The following is a 25169-nucleotide window of genomic DNA, read 5'->3' as shown; positions in this document are numbered from 1 at the left end:
TCAAGCAATTTTCCTGCCTCAGCCTCCCGAGTAGCTGGGACTACAGGTGCACACCACCACGCCCAGCTAATTTTTTCTATTTTCAGTAGAGATGGGGTTTCACCATGTTGGCCAGGATGGTCTCAATCTCTTGACCTTGTGATCCGCCCGTCTCGGCCTCCCAAAGTGTTGAGATTACAGGTGTGAGCCACCGACCCAGCCTCTGATACTGTTTTCAAATATTTGTAGATCTACTCTGTTTTTAACCCTCCCATTTAGTTCCCCTTGCCTTTTATTTTTTAAGTCAGTGCTTAGTTAGGATTTCTCCATATTTGTCATTTTCTTTGCCAACAATTACTTCATTTTAAAATTTCTAATTTAAATAATGTAAATATGTAGGCAACAAACGTATAAAACCGAAACAAGTTTCATGACACCTTTTATTGCCTGAGATGCTCTCTGATATTTTCTCTTCTCTGCTATTGTTGCCCACAGTTGCTTCTTAGATCCACTTCTTTTTTTTGTTTGTTTGTTTTTTGAGATGGAGTCTCACTCTGTCAGAGTGCAGTGGCATGATCTCAGCTCACTGCAGCCTCTGCCTCCCGGGTTCAAGCAATACTCTGCCTCAGCCTCCCGAGTAGCTGGGACTACAGGCGCCTGCCACCATGCCTGGCTAATTTTTTGTGTTTTTAGTAGACATGGAGTTTCCCTGTGTTAGCCAGGATGGTCTCAATCTCCTGATCTTGTGATCCACCCGCCTTGGCCTCCCAAAGTGCTGGGATTGCAGGTGTGAGCCACCGGGCCCAGCCATATTTCTTTTATTTACCTTCTATTGGAGTAGGAATGATTCTTTAGTATTAAGATTTAACTTTGGGTACTTTTCACCCATAATATTTTGAAGTACTGCTTCCTCCCCATTTTTTCTTTTCTTTCTAAAACACCTATTAGAGGTGTGTTGGACCTTCTCACTCTGTTACTTATATCTTTTTTTTTTTTTTGAGACAGTTTCGCTCTTGTTGTCTAGGCTGGAGTGCAATGACATGATCTCAGCTCACCGCAACCCCCACCTTATGGGTTCAAGTGGTTCTCAGCTTTCTGAGTAGCTGCGATTACGGGCATGTGCCACCACCCCTGGCAAATTTTTTGTATTTGTAGTAGAGACAGGGTTTCTCCATTTTGGTCAGGCCAGTCTCGAACTCCTGACCTCAGGTGATCTGCCCACCTCGGCCTCCCAAAATGCTGGGATTACAGGTGTGAGCCACCACACCTGGCCTCCTTATCTCTTTTAACCTCTTCTGCATAATTTCCTCCCTTTATCAGTGGTGCACTCAGTATGATTTCCTCAGGTCTGTCTTTTAGTTTACTAATTCTCTTTTTTGCTATGTCTTTGCTGTTTTAGCTATTCATTATGATTTTAATTTTGGTGGCTACATTTAATATCTAGAAGTTGTATTTATTTCTTTTTCAGATCTATCTGCTCTTTGGATGTCCTGTCCTGTTTTTTTTTATTGCTGTTCCTATGCTTTATCTGTTTAATAATTTTAGTCATGTTTTATGACTAACCTTTTCTGATTGTTGTATTTCATATGTGCACATTATCAATTATTGAATCTGCATACTGACTCTCTTTCATGATTGGTTGTTCCTTTGTGTGATTTGTAATTTTTTATCATGGGCTTACGATTAGTAGAAGTTCTGCTAGATTATATGTATTTGTCTCTGGAGTAGTTTTGCATTTGCTTTTTGCTATCATTGAACAATGTAGGAAAAAATTGAAACAAATTTTAGTATACATTTCTTCACTTGGGGTTGCTGTACTGTATTGATGGTAGAAATTCAGACCCTGTTCATGCTTGTGGCAAGTCAGAGATTTTGATTTCTCTAAGTTGACTTTTATTTTTCTCTCAGCTACTGTCCATGCAGATAGAAAACTTATTTGCTGTTTCACCAGGGGAGAGATTTTCTTATTCCTATTTTATGGACAAAGCTGTCCTTCAGTGCTCTAAGATAAATGAAGGTAGCTCAGTTTTTCCCTCATTGCAGTCTGCAGAAACCACATCTCCTATTCCTCAGTAGACTATCCTAGCATCATTGCCCACTTATTGCTCCAGCTTTGAGTTCCTTTTTCTTTTCTGGCACCAGGGGATTTCTCTGTTTAGAAAGATTGGTTGTATATTAAATATATATATTTTTTGTAATTTAGCATGTCTGTGTTTTTATGGAAGGGCATAGGCCTGTGTACTTCAGCTCAGTCTGCCACGTTTAATGAAGTTGATAATAAATTTTATGGTTTATTTACTGTGGGAGAGCTTTAACTTCAAATTTTTTATTAAATTCATTATACAGTAGAAAGCTATCAGCATAATATGTGGTAAACTTCTAATATCTATGTTGCCAGTCGGAAGTATTAGCAAAATTGTTGTCTTTTCCATGTGATCTTTTTTTCTCTACTATTTTATTTTAATTGTAATATATACTCTGGATTAGTGCGTTTTTTGACACATATGGATGAAGAAGATCAAAGTGACAAAAAGGAGACTTCAGAACCTGAATTTTCAATAACAGAAAATTATTCTGGTCAGAAAACCTGTGTGTTTCCTACTGCCGATTCAGCTGTCAGCCTTTCCAGTGATCAGAATACTACTTCTCCTGGTATTGTTCTTCACTTTTTCATTTACACATACTCTTATTCTCCATTATAATGTTACTGAATGTGATTTACTAGAAATACAGTTATGAAAGGTTTGTGAAGTCATTTTGTAATATTTTAGGAGAAGGAAAGTTAAAACTTGCTATTCACATGAAGAACTGTGACATCTTGTCACCTTCATAAAACATAATGCAATCATGTATCATATCTTGGTGTAACTTATTAATATGAAATATATAGCAACTGGAATTACTATAATAGTTGACTTTTACAAAAATTGAAAAACTAAAACTCTTCCAATTAAAAGAACTTTGAATTTTAATTTGAAAACAAAATAGTATCTATCTTTTCTTGCACCTCTACCATGTGCCAAACATCACTGTTTTATATGCGTAGATTCTGGTTTAAGCCTGACCTATGAGGTGTAGACACTATTATTATTCCCATTTTACAGTTGAGGAGATTGAGATTTAGAAGGATTTAGTGCCACTTTTTGTTTCATTTCATTTGGAGGTAGCAATTAAAACTGCTATTCTTTAGTCCTAATGAATACATTTTATCCTATGAATAATAGGACATAGTAAATACATCAGTTCAATCACTGACAGTGGCTTGGAAATATGTTTTTTTCTCTCAGATATTGATGGTCAATTAAAATGATTTTACTGAGTGTTTAGTATATGTTCTATTACCATTATTAAAGTGATATAAATAGTAAAAATGCTATTTTGAATGACATTACTGTTACTTAAAGAAAAGCTATTAGTAAGCTGACTTTAAATCTTGTAATGATTTTCTCAGTTCTTTCTAGATGCCATGTATGTTTTAGTCATCAACATATGGGGATAATAATTTCCACTTCACAGAGTTGTGAAGACTGAATATCATGTATAAAGCATCTCAGAATCTTGTTTCATTTTCTTGGTCACTGATAGCTTTTCTCTTCTCTTCTCTGGGATAGGATTGACAAATGAGGTTAAACAGGATTTGTATGGCTAGATGGTAGAGGGTTCCAATTATATCTGAGAAGTTTACACTCCATTTTATACTTGGGAATCATGGGAGAATTCCAGGCAGAGAAGTAAAATGAGGAGGTTTTGAGGAAAAATAGAATGGAAGCATAGAGACCACTGAGGAGGCTACTAAAATCTGACCTGGGAAATAATGAGGGCCTGGCTAGTGTTATGGGAAAGAAATAGAAGAAACGAGACATTTTGAATTAGTAACTGATGGTACTCAGTGACTAGGTGGGTAAAAGAGGAGGAGAGGGGGAACATGGTTGTTTAGTGTTGCCAGAGTCTAAGGCAAAGATATAACTAGGTCTGATGTCAAAGTCTAGACTCCAACCTTTTGGCTTCCCTGCACCACATTGGAAGAAGAAGAATTGTCTTGGGCCACACGTAAAATACCCTAACGCTAACAATAGCTGATGAGCTAAAAAAAAAAAAAAAAAGTCCATGCATAAATCTCATAATGTTTTAAGAACGTTTACTTGGTAGTAAACAGGTACTGTGGCCGTGGGTTACTGATCCTGGGTTACTAATAGTAGAAAGGGCAACTTGTTACTTAACAAACACTTCAACCTTTAACCCAAGAGGTCACCATCTTCACTAATCTCATCTGCTTCCCCATATGCAGCCCAGTCAGTATTGGAAGAGAATCCTTCAAGCTTTTTTTCATGAATAGGCCAGTAGGGGCCTCTCAAATACTGATAGAAAGTGTCTCTTTAATGGACCCTCTCTTTTCTAAGTACATAGGATTAATATCTTTTTCTACCTAGCAAAAAGCTATTAAGGGTAGTACTGTTACTATTACACTAACCTTAGATTTATGTAAGGTATTTCTCTCTTATTTAATTGAATTAGTCATCCTTAAGAACCCACAGATGCCCAGATTCTGAGAACAAAAATAAAATGCTTGATCTGGAGGTTAATAAATTAAATAGAACAATGTACTTTCAAGAAAACAGGTATTTCATATTAAAACCATGTGAATGTATAAGTCTTAAGGACAGATTTGGTTTATCTTAAGATAATAAAATCTTAAGGAATATTTTTTGAGAAGAGATGTCAGAACACTTTTCCCAAATTAATTCAGTTCTGTTTTTAGAATTAAACATATAGAAGATTGAATAGATTAAGTGTTTTTCTTTGAAAACATATAGTTAATAATGGACAAGACTTAAAAATTATATTTTGGGCTGGGCGCGGTGGCTCAAGTCTGTAATCCCAGCACTTTGGGAGGCCGAGACGGGCGGATCACGAGGTCAGGAGATTGAGACCATCCTGGCTAACACAGTGAAACCCCGTCTCTACTAAAAAAATACAAAAAAACTAGCTGGGCGAGGTGGCAGGCGCCTGTAGTCCCAGCTACTTGGGAGGCTGAGGCAGGAGAATGGCGTGAACCCGGGAGGCGGAGCTTGCAGTGACCTGAGATCCGGCCACTGCACTCCAGCCCGGGCAACAGAGCGAGACTCCGTCTCAAAACAAAACAAAACAAAACAACAACAACAAAAAATTATATTTTGGGTTACATTCTTGCAGGTAAATTGCTCCTTGGATTTAAATAAGATATTTTCTGAAATATATTACTTTCAGATCACCAAAGGTTTGTTTTTTGTTTGTGTATATTTTATAAAGTAAATTGCACTCCAGCACTCTAAACTGTGTACTAAGCAAAGAAGGGTTGTACCTTCTGACATATATTATACTGAGTACTCAGGATAGAAAAGTAATAATATTATACCAGCTGGGTGCAATGGCCCATGCCTGTAATCTCAGCACTTTGGGAGGCCAAGGCAGGTGAATCATTTGAGCTCAATAGTTGGAGACCAGCCTGGGCAACACAGCAAGACCCCATATCTACAAAAAATGCAAAAATTAGCCTGCATTGCAGCACGCACTTGTAATCCCAGCCATTTAGGACGTTAAGGTGGGAGGTTCGCTTGAGCCTGGAGGCAGAGATTGTAGTGTGCCATGACCTGCGCTTAGCCTGGGTGACAGAGTGAGACATGGTCTTAAAAAACATGTAGACAGTATTCACTATCAGGTAGCATATTCCAGAGGAGGATAAATATGCTGTAAATATATATCTGTAAACCAATTTGGAGGTTTAAAAGTATTTTAATTTAATTTCTGGTTATATAATTTCTAAATTAGATTAACAGTTGACAGCAAAAAAAAATGACCCAAAATTTTTATTAATAATGATTTTTTTTTTAGGTATGAATAGCAATGATGAATTATTTGAGAGGTAAATATCTTAAGTGTTAATTCATGATTTTCTTTAAAGTTGGGTGTAGATAGTGGAAATTTTGTTGTTCATGTGTGTGTGAATTTTTACGTTATACATATCTTTGTGGTTTAAAGGAATATAAGTTTTCATTGGGTATGGAATATTTTTAAGAAATTGAGGATTGCTATATCCCTTACTGTTTTAGCACAAGTAATTAGAATTCAATAGACTATAGTTACTATATTTTCTTATATAAATATAGATCAAATTTAAACAGGCAGAATCTATAGAGGTTTTCTTCTGGGCCATATGTTTCCTTTTTAAAGAAAATCTAAGTCATTACTTTTTGTTGATGAGAGATACTAGAATTGCAGAAATAGAAGGAACAGTAGATATATGTTTATCATTTTGTGTTTATTTGTTACATGTTTATTTTTGCTTGATGTAATTCAGTTGTAGATACTGATTTATATTTCTTAAATTACATTTGCAAATGAAGTGCTTCAGTAGATCCACTCCAGATGACTGGATTGACTGATATTGCAGACATTATTGATGACCTTATAACTAAAGACGGAGTTTCCAGTGAAGAGCTGGGCTTAACAGAACAAGCTAAGCGCACCTCCAGGTAATCATTGAATAATTCATTTTTAACCTGCTTAAAATGCTTCTCATTCAAGAATGTTCAAAACTTGTCATATTTTAATGTGATTTTTATGAAAAAAATCTGAAGCATAGAATAGATTTTTTCTTCATGTTTTGTTATGTATATGTGTCAGTCTTCCCTTTTCCCTAACAATTTATAGTATATAACTGTATCCTGTGAGTTTTCCCAAGAATCACTCTAAGTACAACATACATTTAATCCTATCTCTTACTAGAAGTAATTAATGATTTAGTTCATAGCACTTTATCCTAAAATTAACCCTTAGAATACATTTTAAATAGCTTTTCTGATCTATCATGCAAATGGAAAACAAAAAAGATCAGGCGCTACTGTTTTTATATCAGATAGAACAGACTTTAAACCAACAGCAGTAAAAAAGGACAAAGAAAGGTTTTACATAATGATAAAGAGTTCAATTCAACAAAAAGACTTAACTATCCTAAATATATAAGCATTCAACATTGGAACACCTAGATTCATAAAATAAGTACTTACAGACCTATGAAACTAGTTAGGCAACCACATAGTAATAGTGGGGGACTTTAACGCCCCACTGACAAATTTAGACCTATCATCAAAGCAGAAAACTAACACATTCTAGAATTAAATTAGACACTTGATCAATTGAACCTAATCGACATCTGCAGAATGCTCCACCCATCAACCCCAGAATATACATTCTTTTCATCTGCACATGGAATATACTCCAAGATTGACCAAATGCTTGGCTGTAAAGCAAGTCTCAATAAATTTTTTAAAAAACCCTGAAATCTGACTGATATGATTTGGCTGTGTCCCCATCCAAATCTCATCTTGAATTGTAGTTCCCATAATTCCCATGTGTCATGGGAGGGATCAGGTGGAGATAATTGAATCATGGGGACAGTTTGCCCTATCCTGTTCTCATGATAGTGAGTGAGTTCTCACAATAACTGATGGTATTATAAGGGACTTCCTCCTTCAGTGGGCACTCATTCTTCTCCTTCCTACCATCATATGAAGAAGGATATGTTTGCTTCCCCTTCTGCCATGATTTTAAGTTTCCTGAGGCCTCCCCAGCCATGCTGAACTGTGAGTTAATTACACCTCTTTCCTTTATACCTTTATAAATTATTCAGTTTCAGGTATGTCTTATTTAGCAGTGTAAGAACAGACTAATATAGTAAATTGGTACCACAGAGAGTGGGGTGCTTCTGCAAAGATACCTGAAAATGTGGAAGCGACTTTGGAACAGGGTAACAGGCAGAGGTTGGAACAGTTTGTAGGGTTCAGAAGAAGACAGGAAGATGTGGGAAAGTTTGGAACTTCATAGAGACTTGTTGAGTGGCTTTGACCAAAAGCCTGATAGCAATATGGACAGTAAGGTCCAGGCAGAGGTGGTCTCAGATGAAGAAGAGGAACTTGTTGGAAACTGGAGGAGGTGATTCTTATTATCTTTTAGCAAAGAGACTGGTGGCATTTTGCTCCTGCCCTAGAGATTTGTGGAACTTTGAACTTGAGAGAGATTATTTAGGGTATCTGGTGGAAGAAATCTCTAAGTGGCAGAGTGGCAGAGCATTCAAGAGGAAGCAGAGCATGAAAGTTTGGAAAATTTGCAGCCTGACAGTGCAGTATAAAAGAAAAACCCATTTTCTGGGGAGAAATTCAAGCTCACTGCAGAAATTTGCATAAATAATGGGAAGCCAAATGTTAGTCACCAAGACCATGGGGAAAATATCTCTAGGGCATGTCAGAGACCTTCATGGCAGCCCCTCCCATCACAGGCCCAGAGGCCTAGGAGGGAAAAATGATGTTCTGGGCCAGGCCCAGGCCCTCCCTGCTGTGTACAGCCTAGGGACTTGGTGCCCTGCATCCTATCCTCTCTAGCCATGGGTAGAAGGCACCAAGATACAGCTCGGGCTGTGGCTTTCAGAGGGTGCAAGCCCCAAACGTTGGCAGCCTCCATGTGGTGTTGAGCTTGTGGGTGAACAGAAGTCAAGAATTGAGGTTTGGGAACCTCCTCGTAGATTTCAGAGGATGTATGGAAATCCCAGACTGAAGTTTGCTGCAAGGGCAGAGCTCTCATGGAGAAACTCTGCTAGGTCAGTGCAGAAGGGAAATGTGGGGTTGGTGCCCCCACACAGATTCCCTTCTGGGGCACTGCCTAGTGGAGCTGTGAGAAGAGGTCCACCATCCTCAGACCCCAGAATGGTAGATTTACCAACAGCTTGCACCATGTGCCTGGAAAAGTCACAGATAATGCCAGTTGTGAAAGCAGCTGGGGCAGAGGGCTGTACCCTGCAAAGCCACAGGGACAGAGCTGTCCAAGACCATGGGAACCCACCTCTTGCATCAGCATGACCTGAATGTGAGACATGGAGTCAAAGAAGATCATTTTGGAACTTTAAGGTTTAATGACTGCCCTATTGGATTTTGGACTTGCATGAGGCTGATAGCCCCTTTGTTTTGGCTAATTTCTCCTATTTGGACCGGGTGTTTTTACCCAATGCCAGTACCTCCATTGTATCTAGGAAGTAACTAACTTTCTTTTGATTTTACAGGCTCATAGGCAGAAGGGATTTGCCTTGTCTCAAATAAAACTTTGGACTTGGACTTTGGAGTTAATGCTAGAATGAGTTAAGACTTTGAGGGACTGTTGGAAGGACATGATTGTGTTTTGAATTATGAAGACATGAGATTTGGAAGGGGCCGGGGCAGAATGATATGGTCTGGTTGTTTCCTCATCCACATCTCATCTTGGATTGTAGTTCCCATAATCCCCACATGTTGGTGAAGATAATTGAATCATGGAGGTAGTTTGCTCTGTCCTGTCCTCGTGATAGTAAAAACACTATTTCACGAGTTCTGATGGGTTTGTTGTTGTTGTTGTTGTTGTTGTTTTTTTTTTTTGAGATGGAGTCTCGCTCTGTTGCCAGGCTGGAGTGCAGTGGTGCGATCTCAGCTCACTGCAACCTCCGACTCCCTGGTTCAAGTGATTCCTGCCTCAGCCTCCCGAGTAGCTGGGATTACAGGCACATGCCACCACGCCCAGCTAATTTGTATACTTTTAATAGAGACAGGGTTTCACCATATTGGCCAGGGTGGTCTCAATATCCTGACCTTGTGATCTGTCCCCATCGACTTTCCAAAGTGCTGGGATTACAGGTGTGACGCAGCAAAAGCAACACTGAGAGGAAAATTTAGAGGCTGGGCATGGTATCTCACGCCTGTAATCCCAGCACTTTGGGAGGCTGAGGCGGGCAGATCACCTGAGGTTGGGAGTTGGAGACCAGCCTGATCAACATGGAGAAACCTCATCTCTACTAAAAATATAAAACTAGCTGGGCATGGTGGCACATGCCTGTAATCCCAGCTACTCGGGAGGCGGAGGCAGGAGAATCACTTAAACCTAGGACGCAGGGGTTGTGGTGAGCCAAGATCGTGCCATTGCACTCCAGCCTGGGCAACAAGAGCAAAATTCTTTCTCAAAAAAAAAAAAAAAAAAAAAGTGGAAAATTTATAGCACTAACCACCTGCATCAAAAAGTTAGAATGATTTCAAATTAGTGATCTAACATCACACATAGAGGAAACAGAAAAACAAGAACAAGTTAACCCCAGAGCTAGCAAAATACGTAACTAAAATCAGAGCAGAAGTGAACAAAATCGAGAACCAAATATCCATACAGAGAATCAACAAAGCCAAAAGTTGGTTATTAGAAAGGATAACTAGATTGATAGACCACTAGCTACATTAACAAAGAAAAAAAGAGGAAACAACAAAGGTGACATTACAACTGATCCCACAGAGATACAAAAGATCCTGAGACTATTATGAACACCTGTATGCACAAAGTAGAAAATCTAGAGGAAATGGGTAAATTCCTGGAAACACACAACCTCCCAACATTGAATCAGGAAGAAATTTGAAACCCTGAACAGACCAATATGAAGTCCTGAAATGGAATCAGTGATAAAAAACCCACCAACCAATAAAAGCCCGAGACTGGATGGATTCACAGCCGTATTCTGCCAGACATAAAATAAGAGCTGATAGGAATTCTACTGAAACTCTTTTTAAAAAATCAAGGACAGACTCATCCCCAGTCATTCTATGAAGGTGGCATCACCCTGATACCAAAACCTGGCAAAGACACAAGGAAAAAGGAAAACTGTAGGCCAATATCCCTGATGAATATAGAAGCAAAAATCTTCAACAAAATACAGCAAACCGAAAGCAGCACATCAAATTGCGGTGATTGTTAATTCACCACAATCAAGTAGGCCTCATTTCTAGGATGCAAGATTGGTTCAACATACACAAATCAATAAATAGCCATTTATGACACACCCACAGCCAACATCTTACTGAATGGGCAAAAGCTGGAAGCATTCACCTTAAGAACTGGTACAAGACAAGGATGCTTAATCTTACCATTTCTATATAACATAGTACTGGAAGTCCTAGCCAGAGCAATCAGGTAAGATAAATACATGCAAGGCATTGAAATAGGAAAATAAGAATTCAGATTATCTCTTTTCCATGACAGTATGATTCTATACCTAGAAAACCTAAAGACTCCTCCAAAAGCCTCCTACAACTGATAAATGACTTCAGTAAAGTTTCAGGATACAAAATCAATATACAAAAATCAGTAGCATTTCTATGGAGAACCAAAGCAAGAATGCAGTCCCATTTACAACAGACACACACACACACACACGCACGCACACACACACCTCTTAGAGCTCTAAGACCAAGTTATATCAGTGTTTATTTGAGCTCGGGGAAGAAAGTCAGTGAAAGAAGGCATTCACAGCAGTTCTTGTATTTATAAGTGAAGGGCAAGGAATTAGATGTAACTAGAGTTTGTGCATTAGAAGGGAAGAGTGGGACTAGCTGAGTGTGGAGACCAGAGGGAATCACTGAGTTCAACCTATTGACAAGCAGTAGGGGGTGATAAGAAGGGGCTTTTTTTCTTTTCATTTTGCTTCAGGGGAAAAACGATTTAATATCTTCCAACCTCCCCATCCCCCAAGTACTTGGCTGCATTCTACGATTTCAACTTTTCTTCCAATTCTGAATCCTGTTTTCTCCTCTTATAAAAGGAAAGTTATCAAAAACAAAGGAAGGTTATCAAAAACAAAATACGTTGGCAAAGTACTCGTCACTTCTTCGACTTACATTTTTATTGCCATGAAACTATTTCCTGTATGTTCTTCTATCCAGACAGACATTCACTGCAGTCTATAACGTGAAAGATGTAAGCAAGGATATATAACTGTTTCAATGAACAGATTTGGTGAAGTGCCTTCTGTTTTAGTACTTTAAGTTTATCACATTTTGTTGACTTCTGACTTTCCATTTTTCCTAGATTGGAGGAAAGATCTGTTTATGTAGTTTGTTTTTAAATGTGCCAGTGCCTGCACGTTAAGATTTTTAAAAATAAAATTGTATAAAACATATAATGTATTGGTCTTTTGGGGGGAATTAGATGCATCATCACTGTATTACACTGTATCACATCACTGTATTACACTGTATCACAACTGTATTACAGCTTCATCGACATTAACTGGTTTGCTTTCGTGATGTTTCTGAGGAATTGGTTCTTTTTGCAGAGGTTCAAGAGAAAGGGCTTTTGAGAAGTTCTCTAGTTCCTTTTGTATATTTACAAATGCTTTATTCACATTGTTAACTTTTCATCATTCATAATGTATATTTTAAGATTAGTGGGCTGGGTGCAGTGGCTCACGCCTATAATCCCAGCACTTTGGGAGGCCGAGGCAGGTGCATTACCTGAGGTCAAAAATTCGAGATCAGCCTGGGCAACATGGTGAAACCCCGTCCCTACTAAAAATACAAAATTAGCCGGGCGTGGTGACACATGCCTGTAATCCCAGCTACTCGGGAAGCTGAGGCAGGAGAATCACTTGGCTTTGCTTTGTTTTTTGCCTTAAAGTTGTTGTGGCTGGCAATGTGAAATACGTTCCTGGACTTCTGCCCCCTTAATTTGTTCTTGGCCATTGTCTTTGATGTGTACATGCAGGTTCTTTTTTTTTTTTTTTTTTAATTCCATAGGTTTTGGGGGAACAGGTGGTATTTGGTTACATGAGTAAGTTCTCCAGTGGTAATTTGTGAGATTTGGTGCACCCATCAACCTCAACAGTACCCAATTTGTAGTCTTTATTCCTCACCCACCTCCTACCCTTTCTCCCAAGTCCCTGAAGTCCATTATATCATTCTTAGGCCTTTGTTTCCTCATAGCTTTTGAGTGAGAGCATACGACGTTTGGTTTTCCATTCCTGAGTTATTTCACTTAGAATAATGGTCTCCAATTCTATCCAGGTTGCTGCGAATGCCATTATTTCATTCCTTTTGGTGGCTGAATAGTATGACATGGTGTATATGTGTACCACAATTTCTTTACCCACTCATTGCTTGATGGGCATTTGGGCTGGTTCCATATTTTTGCAATTGTGAATTGTGCTGCTATAAACGTGTGTGCAAGTATCTTTTTCATATAACGACTTCTTTTCCTCTGGGTAGATATCCAGTAGTGGGATTGCTAGATCAAATGGTAGTTCTACTTTTAGTTCTTTAAGGAATATCCACACTGTTTTCCATAGTGGTTGTATTAGTTTACATTCCCACCAGCAGTGTAGGAGTGTTCCCTTTTAACCGCATCGCTGCCAACATCTATTGTTTTTTGATTTTTTAATTATGTTCATTCTTACAGAAGTATGATGGTATCGCATTGTGGTTTTTATGTGCATTTCCCTGATCATTAGTGATGTTGAGCATTTTTTCATATGATTGTTGGCCATTTGTATATCTTCTTTTGTGAATTGTCTCTTCATGCCTTAACTCTATTGTTTTGATGGGATTTTTTTTCTTGCTTATTTATTTGAGTTCCTTGTATATTCTGGGTATTAGTTCTTTGTCGGATGTATAGATTGTGAAGATTTTCTCTCACCCTGTGAGTTGTCTGTTTACTTTGCTGATTGTTTCTTTTGCTGTGCAGAAACTTTTTAGTTTAAGTTCCTCCTATTTATCATTGTTTTTGTTGCATTTGCTTTTGGATTCTTGGTCATGAAGCCTTTGCATAAGCCACTGTCTAGAAGAATTTTTCCTGTGTTATCTTCTAGAATTTTTGTGGTTTCAGGTCTTAGATTTAAGTCCTTGATACATCTTGAGTTGATTTTTGTATAAGGTGAGAGATGAGGATCCAGTTTTATTCTTCTACATGTGGCTTGCCAATTATCCCAGCACCATTTGTTGAATAGAGTGTCCTTCCCCCGTTATGTTTTTGTTTGCTTTGTGGAAGATCAGTTGGCTGTAAGTATTTGGGTTTATTTCTGGGTTCTCTATTCTGTTCCATTGGTCTGCGTGCCTATTTTTATACCAGTACCGTGCTGTTTTGGTGACTATGGCCTTATAGTTTGAAGTCATAATGTGATGCCTCCAGATTTATTCTTTTTGCTTTGTCTTACTTTGGCTATACAGGCTCTTTTTTTGGTTCCATATGAATTTTAGGATTGTCTTTTCTAGTTCTGTGAAGAATGATGATGGGGTTTTTTGTTGTTGTTGTTGTTTTGTTTTTTTGTTTTTGTTTTTTTACAGAGTCGCACTTTGTTGCCCAGGCTGGAGTGCAGTGGCACAATCTCAGCTCACTGCAACCTCTACCTCCTGGGTTCAAGCAATTTTTCTGCCTCAGCCTCCCTAGTAGCTGAGATTACAGGTCCGCACCACCACACCCAGCTAATTTGTTCGTTTTTAATAGAGATGGGATTTTGCCATGTTGGCCAGGCTGATCTTGAACTCCTGACCTCAGGTGATCCACCCGCCTCGGCCTCCCAAAGTGCTGGGATTACAAGTGTGAGCCACCTCGCCTGGCCCTTATGGTGGTATTTTGATAGGAATTGCATTGAATTTGTAGACTGCTTTTGGCAATATGGTCATTTTCACAATATTGATTCTACCCATCAATGAGCATGGGATGCGTTTCCATTTGTTTTGTTATTTATGATTTCTTTCAGCAGTAATACATGCATGCAGGTCCTTAAGCTCCAGGTGGCACCATCTGCATGCAGCACAGGGCTTTAAGATGGAAATTAGAGCCGGTTAGAAGACTTATTTCAGTAGTTTAGAGATGAGGTGATCAGAATGGAGAGTGTAGGGTAATAGGTGTAAGTAAACATTTGGAGGCTATCAGGTGGTAAGAGTGACAGCTTTTCTACTTGGGTGACTGAGTTGATGGTGATTTCTTTAGCAGGATAAAGAATGCAGGGGCAACACAGGGAAACCCAGTCTCTACCAAAAATATAAAAATTAGCCAGCCTCATAACCCAATCTCAAAATTTTTTTTTAATAAAAATATCTTTTAAATCCTGCATTCTGTTAATTTTGCTTCCTTCCCTGAGAAGGACATAATATATCTTTTGTTTGTTTATTTGGTTTTTGAGATAGGGTCTCAGTCTGTCACCCAGGCTGGGGTGCAGTGGCACAATCATGGCTTACTGCAGCCTCAACCTCCCCAGGCTTAGGTGATTCTCCCACCTTAGCCTGCAAGTAGTTGGGACTACAGGTATGTGCCACTGCATCCCGCTAGTCTTTATAGTTTTGGTAGAGACTAGGTTTCAAAAACACAAATAAATAATTTAATTAATTAATTTAATTAAATAATGGCTGGGCTCAGTGGCTCACTCCTGTAATCCCAGCATTTTGGGAGGCTGAGGTGGGCAGATCACCTGAGATCAGGAGTTCAAGACCAGCCTGGCTAACATGGTGAAAACCCGTTTCTACTAAAAGTACAAAAAGCCGGGCATGGTGCTGCAATTCTGTAATCTCAGCTACTCAGGAGTCTGAGGCAGGAGAATCACTTAAGCCTGGGAGGCAGAGGTTGCAGTGAGCGGAGATCGTGCCATTGCACTCCAGCCTGGGCAACAAGAATGAAACTCCATCTCAAAAACATAAATAAATAAAAAAGAGAATGCAGTTTTAGATATAAGGTGGCAGAAAAACATCGAGTGGTAATATTCAGTGGTATATTAGTTTTAAGTCCTCTGCAAAGCAGATGGGATTTTGATGAGCAAGAGATTTATTTGGAGAAATGCCTGTGAAGGAAAAAGGGAGGATGCCATAAAATTGGGGAAAACTATCAGACTGCAGTGCTGATGTAGAGCTGACCCTGTGCTGGGAGTCCCCAAGATCACCCCCAGGTTCAGAAATCACCTAGGAGGATGCACAGAACTCAGCAAATAGTCATTTTCATGGCTATAATTTATCCTAACAGGAGGCAAAAGGTACATGGAGTAAATTCCAGGGGAAATCAGGCACAAACTTCCAAGAGTCTTTTCCCAGTGGAGTCACACAGAATGCACTTAATTCCTCCAGTAACAAGTTGTGACAACATGTGTGAAATGTCTACCAGGCAAGCCCATTAGAAACTCAGTGCCTGGGGTTTTACTGGGAGGATACTGCCTGCCATGTGTTAAGATTCCAGAGTCTCAAAAGGAAAGCAGATATTCAGAATAAAATGTAGTGTTTGTATTTGTGACTAGTCTTCTGTTTAGGAGGGTGTCTTCTTCAATCACTGGGTGATGCATCTGTCCAAGTCCCCATCTTTTAAAACAGAAATTTTTTAAAATTTTATTTTTTGGAGACGGAGGTTTGCTATTTTGACCAAACTAGGCTCAAACTCATGATTGTCCCACTTCAGCCTCCCAAGTAGCTGGGACGACAGGTGCATGCCACTGCACCTGGCTCCAAATCCCCATTTTGCACCACCCATTTTCTCAGACCACTCCTAGTACATGTATGTTAGTTCAGATCCTCCAAGAAGCTAAGGTCGGTTTAGCTGCAGAAGAGATTTACTGGGGAAAATGCTTGTGAGAGGATAGCAGAATGCGGGGAAGAAGTAAGGAGAAGCATCAGACTACGAAGCAGCTCTCAGCCCTCCCTGCAAAGGAGAGGGAAAAAGGGTGGGGGAGACAGAGTCTCAGTGCACTGTGTAGTTTTATGAATGTTTCAGCTGGGTCAGTGGTAAGACCTCAGGCCAAGTTACCCACAGAGTCACCTGTGTCTTGCAGGAATGGGCCTTTCGCAGTATCCCTGCCGTGCTTAGTCCATTAATTTGGGCCAGACCATGGAAAGTATGACATGAACCTAAGCATGGGAGTAGATCCAGAAGGGCAAGTGTTGGAAGTCACCTCTGTGTTGCAATTGTTTTGTTTTTTTGAGACAGTCTTCCTTTGTCACCCAGGCTGGAATGCAGTGGCACGATCACTGCTCACTGCAGCTTCGACCTCCCAGGCTCAAGTGATCCTCCCACCCACCTCAGTCTCCTGAGTAGCTGGGACTACAGGCATGTGCCATTCAACCTAGCAAATTTTTTTTTTCTTTTTTATAGAGATGGCATCTCATCATCTTGCCCAGGCTGGCCTTGAACTCCTGGGCTAAAGCAGTCCACCTGCCTTGGCCTCCCAGAGTTCTGGGATTACAGGTGTGAGCCACTGAGCCCAGCCCTGTATTAGAAGTTTTGAAAGTGATAGAAACAGTACAGGGAATAAGTTACATTAATAGATAAAGAAGTGAAAACCTCCCCATTTTACATGATGTGATTATTATGCATTGCATACCTGTATCAAAATATCTCATGTACCCTATAAATATATACATCTACTATGTACCCACAAAATTAAAAAGTTAAAAAAAAAGTCAAAAGGAGAACCTTTAAGACATTAGTTTTGAAGCAGTGAGCAGAGAAGAAAGGAGCCAATGCAGGAGGCTATATAGTTTTCTGAGAGTTAGGAAAAGACCCAGTAAGATAGAGTTTAAAGAAGAAGGGAAAAGAGTTTAAGGCAAATGTTGTAAAGAAGTTGTTAGCTTTCTGAGTCCCTTTTCACTGGAGTTCAGGTAACAAATTGGAGTGAGTTGACTAGAGAACATAAGTATATACTGCTTTTGAAGATGGGGCAAAATATTTCCAGATAAATAGTGTTTAGTCGTGATATATCTTATCTGCATAACAAATTTAAAAGCAAATGATGTCTTGTTAAATTTCTCAGAATTCAGCATTCTTCTGGCAGACATTCACAAAGAACTGACAAGGAAAGAAGAGAGATTCAAGCCTGGATGAAAAGAAAACGAAAAGAAAGAATGGCAAAGTACTTAAATGAGCTGGCAGAAAAGAGAGGGCAAGAACATGATCCTTTCTGTCCCAGAAGCAATCCAGTAAGTCTGCAGTGTCAAGGGCAATGGAGTTATAGAATATGTGTAATTACTTTCCTGGCAAAATTTTAAGAAAAAGATGAACATAATTTGGACACATTTTTAATTTGGCATATAGAAAAGTAAATGTTTTACTTAAGTCAGGAAAAGTTAATTACCTTAAAATGTTACCGGATATTGTGCTAACCAAGTTATACTGAATTATCTTAAATTTTTTTTGTCCCCCAGGCTAATGATGGCCATAGCATTTTATTTTATTTTATTTTTTTTTTTTGAGGCGGAGTCTCGCTCTGTCGCCCGGACTGGAGTGCAGTGGCCGGATCTCAGCTCACTGCAAGCTCCGCCTCCCGGGTTCCCGCCATTCTCCTGCCTCAGCCTCCCGAGTAGCTGGGACTACAGGCGCCCGCCGCCTCGCCCGGCTAGTTTTTGTATTTTTAGTAGAGACGGGGTTTCACCGTGTTCGCCAGGATGGTCTCGATCTCCTGACCTCGTGATCCGCCCGTCTCAGCCTCCCAAAGTGCTGGGATTACAGGCTTGAGCCACCGCGCCCGGCCGGCCATAGCATTTTAACAAGAGGAGGAGGTTGAGTAATTGGGTGACCAGTTGGAGTTGTTCCTTTAATTTTCAGTGAGAGTCATTGGCAGTTGAAACAACTATGTGTATTAAAGCCATTTTAAAAACTCACTTTTCTATGCCTGCTCCCTTACTTAGTTTATAAAATTTACTTGCTTAGAAAACTTTGAGGCTCAGCATGGTGGCTCATGCTTGTAATCCCAGCACTTTGGGAGACCAAAGTGAGAGGATCACTTTTGACCAAGAGTTGAGAGCATCCTGGGCAACATCGTGAGACCTCATCTCTACCAAAAAAAAAAAAAAACAGAAATTAGCCAGGTGTGGTAGCACACACTTTTAGTCCCAGCTACTCTAGAGGCTGAGGCAGGAGGATCATTTGAGCCCAGAAATTTGAGACTGTATCGAGCTATGATCATACCACTGCACTCCAGCCTGGGAGACAAAGGGTGACCCTGTGTCTACAAATAAAGCAAAAGCTAACAAATAAAAAGCCCCTTAATTTTCTGTTAATAAGTTACCTACAAAAAATACAAAAAAAAAATTGTCCAATCATGTATCAACAGAACAATGTCACTTCTGTGTGTGTGGTTTTTGTTTTTTTAACTGTCTTTAAAACTGTCAGCGTTTATTTACTGAGCCCTAAATACAGACATCACCATAGTTAGGTCAGGTATATTTTTTTTCAGATGGTAAAACAAAGCACTGTTACTTTGATAGTCACATTACTATGAAAATTACATTTAGATTACAGTTTATCTTTTACTTTGTAATCTGAAATAAAATACAATATCCCTTCATTTTTTCAGCATCATTAGGATAACAAATTCTTTTGGTGAATTTTCCAGATAAACTGTTCCATTAAAACACCAAATGCTGCAAAAGTAGGTGAACTATTGTTTAAAGTGTGCAATTTACTTACCTGTCTCTGAAAAGAGTATATTGGTGTTAACATAACATTTTCTTGATAGCCCAGGAGACATGGTAGTGGCCTTCAGGGCTACTGAGGTACATGACCAGAATCTTAAAGTGTGTGCATGTGTATTTGAGAGAAGAATGTGTGTGTGTGTGTGTGTGTATGTGTGTTCCCCCAGCCTAATGTAGAATGGGTTCTGACATTACCTTCTCGCTGTCAGTGAAGTAAATACCCAAGATGGTTAGAATTGTGTCCAAATTTAGAATAAATTGGCCAGGAGTAGTGGCTCATGTCTGTAACCCCAGCACTTTGGGAGTCCGAGATAGGAGGATCACCTGACGCCAGGAGTTCAAGACCAGCCTAGGCAACATAGTAAGACCTCGTCTCTAAAAAATAAAAATAAAAAATAAGAAAATGAAAATTAGCCAGATGTAGTGGCACACACCTGTAGTCCTAACTACTCGAGGTGAGAAGATCACTTATGCCCAGGAGTTGGAGGTTAAAGTGAGTTGTGATCATGCCACTGCACTCCTGCCTGGGCAGCAGAGTGAGCTCTTGTCTCAAAATAAGTAAACTCTAAGGGTTTAAGAACTGCTTGGTTCATAGATTTTGTGGTCTCATTCAAGATTGCAGACATTTTTTGTTTTGTTTTTTAACTTCTATTTGGGTAAGTTTGGATGAGATTAGTGAGGTGTTAATGTAATTAAAATTTTCATTTGAATTTCTATTAGAAATCAACAAGACCTTTAATTTGTTAGTGATTACTTCTCTACAGGACCTTGAAAAAGTGTGTTTACTTCTGAGTGTCCATTTTTATATACATAATTGTGTGTGAAAAGAACCTCACATGTAACTCACACCAATAGTTCTTAATGTTCTGGAATAATATGTAATGTGTCTGACATTTGTTGTTTGCCTTCTGGTGTATAACTTGAAGAGTTTACAAGTCACAGTCAATTCGCTGTAGTAGGTTTCTGATAAACATTTTAAAACATAAAAATAGCCGGGCGCGGTGGCTCAAGCCTGTAATCCCAGCACTTTGGGAGGCCGAGACGGGCGGATCACGAGGTCAGGAGATCGAGACCATCCTGGCTAACACAGTGAAACCCCGTCTCTACTAAAAAATACAAAAAACTAGCCGAGCGAGGTGGCCGGCGCTTGTAGTCCTAGTTACTCGGGAGGCTGAGGCAGGAGAATGGCGTAAACCTGGGAGGCGGAGCTTGCAGTGAGCAGAGATCCGGCCACTGCACTCCAGCCTGGGCGACAGAGCGAGACTCCGTCTCAAAAAAAAAAAAAAAACATAAAAATGATTTTAAATGTCTAATTTCAGCTTTATTAACAGGCTCTTGGTGAGGTTAGTTACAAGATTGAGTACAAAGCATAGGTGCTTCCACCTAAAATGTTCCTACTTCACATTTTTTGTGCAGCCAAATAAGGTTCTCTCCTAATTAACTCAATAAAATATATTAATTGAACTAGGAAATAGATTTTGCATTCCATTTATTAAATTTTTCTTTATTTTGAAATGGAGTCTTGCTCCGTCGCCCAGGCTGGAGTGCAGTGGCGCGATTTCAGTTCACTGCCGCCTCTGCCTCCTGGGTAGCTGAGATTGCAGGCCTGTGCCACATACCTGGCTACTTTTTGTACTTTTAGTAGAGACGAGGTTTCACCATGTTGGCCAAGCTGGTCAGGAACTCCTGACCTCAGGTGATCCGCCTGCCGCCGCCTCCCTAACTTGGTTTTTACTTTAATTACATGATGTTTTAATTTAACATTTTTATGTTTTGTGCTAGAGTAGGAAGCTTCATCAAACACCACAGTGTTTTGTACTGTTTCCTCAATAACAGAATTATGTCTAATGGTTTAATTATTTGGATTGAACAATAATGAATCAACTGGATATTTCTTATGCAGCTTTACATGACTTCAAGGGAAATAAGGCTGAGACAAAAGATGAAGCATGAAAAAGACAGGTGAGTTTGGTAGCTGTAACCCTGTATATTCTCTCTGACTTCCTTACTGCCTAAGGCATAGGTTAATGCCTTAGGAATTTTGTGTTCACAATAGTCTCTTTTTTGTGAATAAACAGAAAATTATGGAAGATATCACTGCAAGGAAAATAATGAGACTCACTACCCTTTTTTCAAATTTGCTTTCAAATATTATGTGTTTCATTCAGTTTTTATGACTTTTATTTCTGCTGTTCTCCCTTTCCCAAGCCAGATATTTACATGCATTTGGGAAATACTCCAGAGACCATAACTACAAGTACTTTTTTTTTTTTTTTTTTTTTTGAGACGGAGTCTTGCTCTGCCGCCCAGGCTGGAGTGCAGTGGCCGGCTCTCAGCTCACTGCAAGCTCCGCCTCCCGGGTTCATGCCATTCTCCTGTCTCAGCCTCCCAAGTAGCTGGGACTACAGGCGCCCGCCTCGTCGCCCGGCTAGTTTTTTGTATTTTTTAGTAGAGACGGGGTTTCACCGTATTAGCCAGGATAGTCTCGATCTCCTGACCTCATGATCCGCCCGTCTCTGCCTCCCAAAGTGTTTGGATTACAGGCTTGAGCCACCGCGCCCGGCCCACTACAAGTACTTTTAATAATACTGCCTAATCATTTTCAGAAACCTGATAAATAGAAGGATGTGAGAAGCGTTGAAGAAAGAAAATGCTCAGTGAAATTAGCCAGGCATGGTGGCCCCGTGCCTGTAATCCCAGTTACTCACGAGGTTGAGGCAGGAGACTCACTTGAACCCAGGAGGCGGAGATTGCAGTGAGCCGAGATTGTGCCATTGCAATCCAGCCTGGGTGACAAGAGTGAAACTCCGTCTCAAAAAAAAAGAAAAAAAGGAAAGAAAATGCTAGGTGATCTTCAAACACTATATTCCCTCTGGATACTCTTCTGAGTGTCCATTTTATGGAAGTAAGATACTAGCGACTCTTAGTAAATGATGCTTAATTCTTTGTCTACAGATTGCTGCTCTCTGAACACTACAGTCGTCGAATCTCACAAGCATACGGTCTGATGAATGAACTATTATCTGAGTCAGTACAGCTACCAACTGTACCACAGAAACCATTGCCTAACAAACCCAGCCCTACTCACTCTTCCAGATGTCAACACTGTCCTTCTCCAAGAGGGTAAGACAAGGTTTGACATGCCATTTGGCAAGATAATGTCAGGCCTGATAAGAAGAAATGTAGCACTTTTGTGACCTAAGTTCAGTGCATTTGCATTTACCCTGCTTAGAGTTGTGATGATAAAGTGAAGGAAAAAAAGTAGTCTCATAATCATGAGGTCTTTATACATTGATATAATCACCAAGGAAAAAGGCAGAAATTGTGTTACATTTCTCACTAAGCTTACAGAGCATTTAGGTATTCCAGAAGTATGAAATTTAATATGTGTGCAGTCCTGTTTTATTTAGTTAGTTGTTAATATTTGCCTCCGTAATTTGCCTCCTAACTGCTCATCCTATTTTTCCATTTGTCATCTCTCTTGCAGAAACAGCCAGTCCCCAGCTGCTTACCACTTCCCTTTCTGCTACCCACCCCAGACCTGCCCAGTTATGCTCATTCAACTGTAGCTACTTTTTTTTTTTTTTTTTTTTTTTGAGGAGAGGTCTCGCTCTGTCGCCCGGACTGGAGTGCAGTGGCCGGATCTCAGCTCACTGCAAGCTCTGCCTCCTGGGTTTACGCCATTCTCCTGCCTCAGCCTCCCGAGTAGCTGGGACTACAGGCGCCTGCCACCTCGCCCGGCTAGTTTTTGTATTTTTAGTAGAGACGGGGTTTCACCGTGTTAACCAGGATGGTCTCAATCTCCTGACCTCGTGATCCGCCCGTCTCGGCCTCCCAAAGTGGTGGGATTACAGGCTTGAGCCACCGCGCCCGGCCAACTGTAGCTACTATCATGTATTTCACTTTAATCACCTACAGAGGGGTTATATGTGAGTTCATTAGGCAGTAATTAATTAAACATAGAACGCTGAAGAAAACTACCCAAGTATAAAATTTCTTATGCATGGTCAACAAACATGCAAAGTTCTATTGATAATCATAAGGTGAACATGAAATGGAGTACAGTGTTGTTAAGCATCACCACCTTTGACAAAATGAATTATTAGAATTATAAACATAATCACATAATTTAAGAGCCTAGAGGAGATACTACCAACACAAACCCAGATGTAATCAGATCATTTGTGTGTGTACTGTGGAGTTTACTTCCAATACCAAAGATTCCCATTGGGACTTTTCTAGAATAAACCAGGGATTAAATACATATATAACTGCCCAGTATATGGATAATTTGTTTTTTTTTTTTTTTTTATTATTATACTTTAAGTTCTAGGGTACATGTGCATAACGTGCAGGTTTGTTACATATGTATACTTATGCCATGTTGGTGTGCTGCACCCATCAACTTGTCAGCACCCATCAATTCATCATTTATATCATGTATAACTCCCCAATGCAATCCCTCCCTCCTCCCCCCTCCCCATGATAGGCCCCAGTGTGTGATGTCCCCTTCCCCAGTCCAAGTGATCTCATTGTTCAGTTCCCACCTATGAGTGAGAACATGCAGTGTTTGGTTTTCTCTTCTTGTGATAGTTTGCAAAGAATGATGGTTTCCAGCTGCATCCATGTCCCTACAAAGGATGCAAACTCATCCTTTTTGATGGCTGCATAGTATTCCATGGTGTATATGTGCCACATTTTCTTAATCCAGTCTGTCACAGATGGACATTTGGGTTGATTCCAAGTCTTTGCTATTGTGAATAGTGCCGCAATAAACATACGTGTGCATGTGTCTTTGTAGTAGAGTAATTTATAATCCTTTGGGTATATACCCAGTAGTGGGATGGCTGGGTCATATGGTACATCTAGTTCTAGATCCTTGAGGAATCGCCATACTGTTTTCCATAATGGTTGAACTAGTTTACAGTCCCGCCAACAGTGTAAAAGTGTTCCTATTTCTCCACATCCTCTCCAACACCTGTTGTTTCCTGACTTCTTAATGATTGCCATTCTGACTGGTGTGAGATGGTATCTCATTGTGGTTTTGATTTGCATTTCTCTGATGGCGAGTGATGATGAGCATTTTTTCATGTGTCTGTTGGCTGTTTGGATGTCTTCTTTTGAGAAATGTCTGTTCATATCCTTTCCCTACTTTTTGATGGGGTTGTTTGTTTTTTTCTTGTATATTTGTTTGAGTTCTTTGTAGATTCTGGATATTAGCCCTTTGTCAGATGAGTAGGTTGCAAAAATGTTCTCCCATTCTGTAGGTTGCCTGTTCACTCTGATGGTAGTTTCTTTAGCTGTGCAAAAGCTCTTTAGTTTAATTAGATCCCATTTGTCCATTTTGGCTTTTGCTGCCGTTGCTTTTGGTGTTTTAGACATGAAGTCCTTGCCCATGCCTATGTCCTGAATGGTACTACCTAGATTTTCTTCTAGGGTTTTTATGGTATTAGGTCTAACATTTAAGTCTCTAATCCATCTTGAATTAATCTTCGTATAAGGGGTAAGGAAAGGATCCAGTTTCAGCTTTCTACTTATGGCTAGCCAATTTTCCCAGCACCATTTATTAAATAGGGAATCCTTTCCCCATTTCTTGTTTCTCTCAGGTTTGTCAAAGATCAGATGGCTGTGGATGTGTGGTATTATTTCTGAGGACTCTGTTCTGTTCCATTGGTCTTGATCTCTGTTGTGGTACCAGTACCATGCTGTTTTGGTTACTGTAGCCTTGTAGTATAGTTTGAAGTCAGGTAGCGTGACACCTCCAGCTTTGTCCTTTTGACTTAGGATTGTCTTGGCAATGCGGGCTCTTTTTTGGTTCCATATGAACTTTAAAGCAGTTTTTTCCAATTCTGTGAAGAAACTCATTGGTAGCTTGATGGGGATGGCATTGAATCTATAAAAACCTTGGGCAGTATGGCCATTTTCACGATA

General features: G+C 39.8%; 1 protein-coding gene and 1 pseudogene across 9 annotated transcripts in view; one reads left to right on the top strand and one right to left on the bottom strand.

Annotated features, from left to right (window-relative positions):
- The window catches only part of CPLANE1 (ciliogenesis and planar polarity effector 1), a 160198-nt gene that overhangs the window by 115533 nt on the left and 19496 nt on the right, over positions 1-25169 (top strand). For 7 of the 9 annotated variants that reach the window (XM_033179384.1, XM_033179386.1, XM_033179388.1 and 4 more), the window contains 6 exons: positions 2467-2631; positions 5851-5881; positions 6363-6491; positions 17579-17744; positions 21142-21200; positions 22194-22361. In XM_033179384.1, the coding sequence (XP_033035275.1) occupies positions 2467-2631; positions 5851-5881; positions 6363-6491; positions 17579-17744; positions 21142-21200; positions 22194-22361 (718 nt within the window). Of the gene's footprint in view, positions 1-2466; positions 2632-5850; positions 5882-6362; positions 6492-17578; positions 17745-21141; positions 21201-22193; positions 22362-25169 lie in introns of those variants that run through there. The other 2 variants (XM_033179385.1, XR_004429799.1) reach the window with 2 other exon arrangements.
- LOC117064640 lies at positions 12053-12717 on the bottom strand (annotated as a pseudogene).

This window comes from Trachypithecus francoisi, unplaced genomic scaffold, assembly GCF_009764315.1.
Source record: "Trachypithecus francoisi isolate TF-2019V2 unplaced genomic scaffold, Tfra_2.0 Lachesis_group2, whole genome shotgun sequence".
Taxonomy (NCBI): Eukaryota; Metazoa; Chordata; class Mammalia; order Primates; family Cercopithecidae; genus Trachypithecus; species Trachypithecus francoisi.
This window is presented reverse-complemented; position numbering and strand designations above follow the sequence as displayed.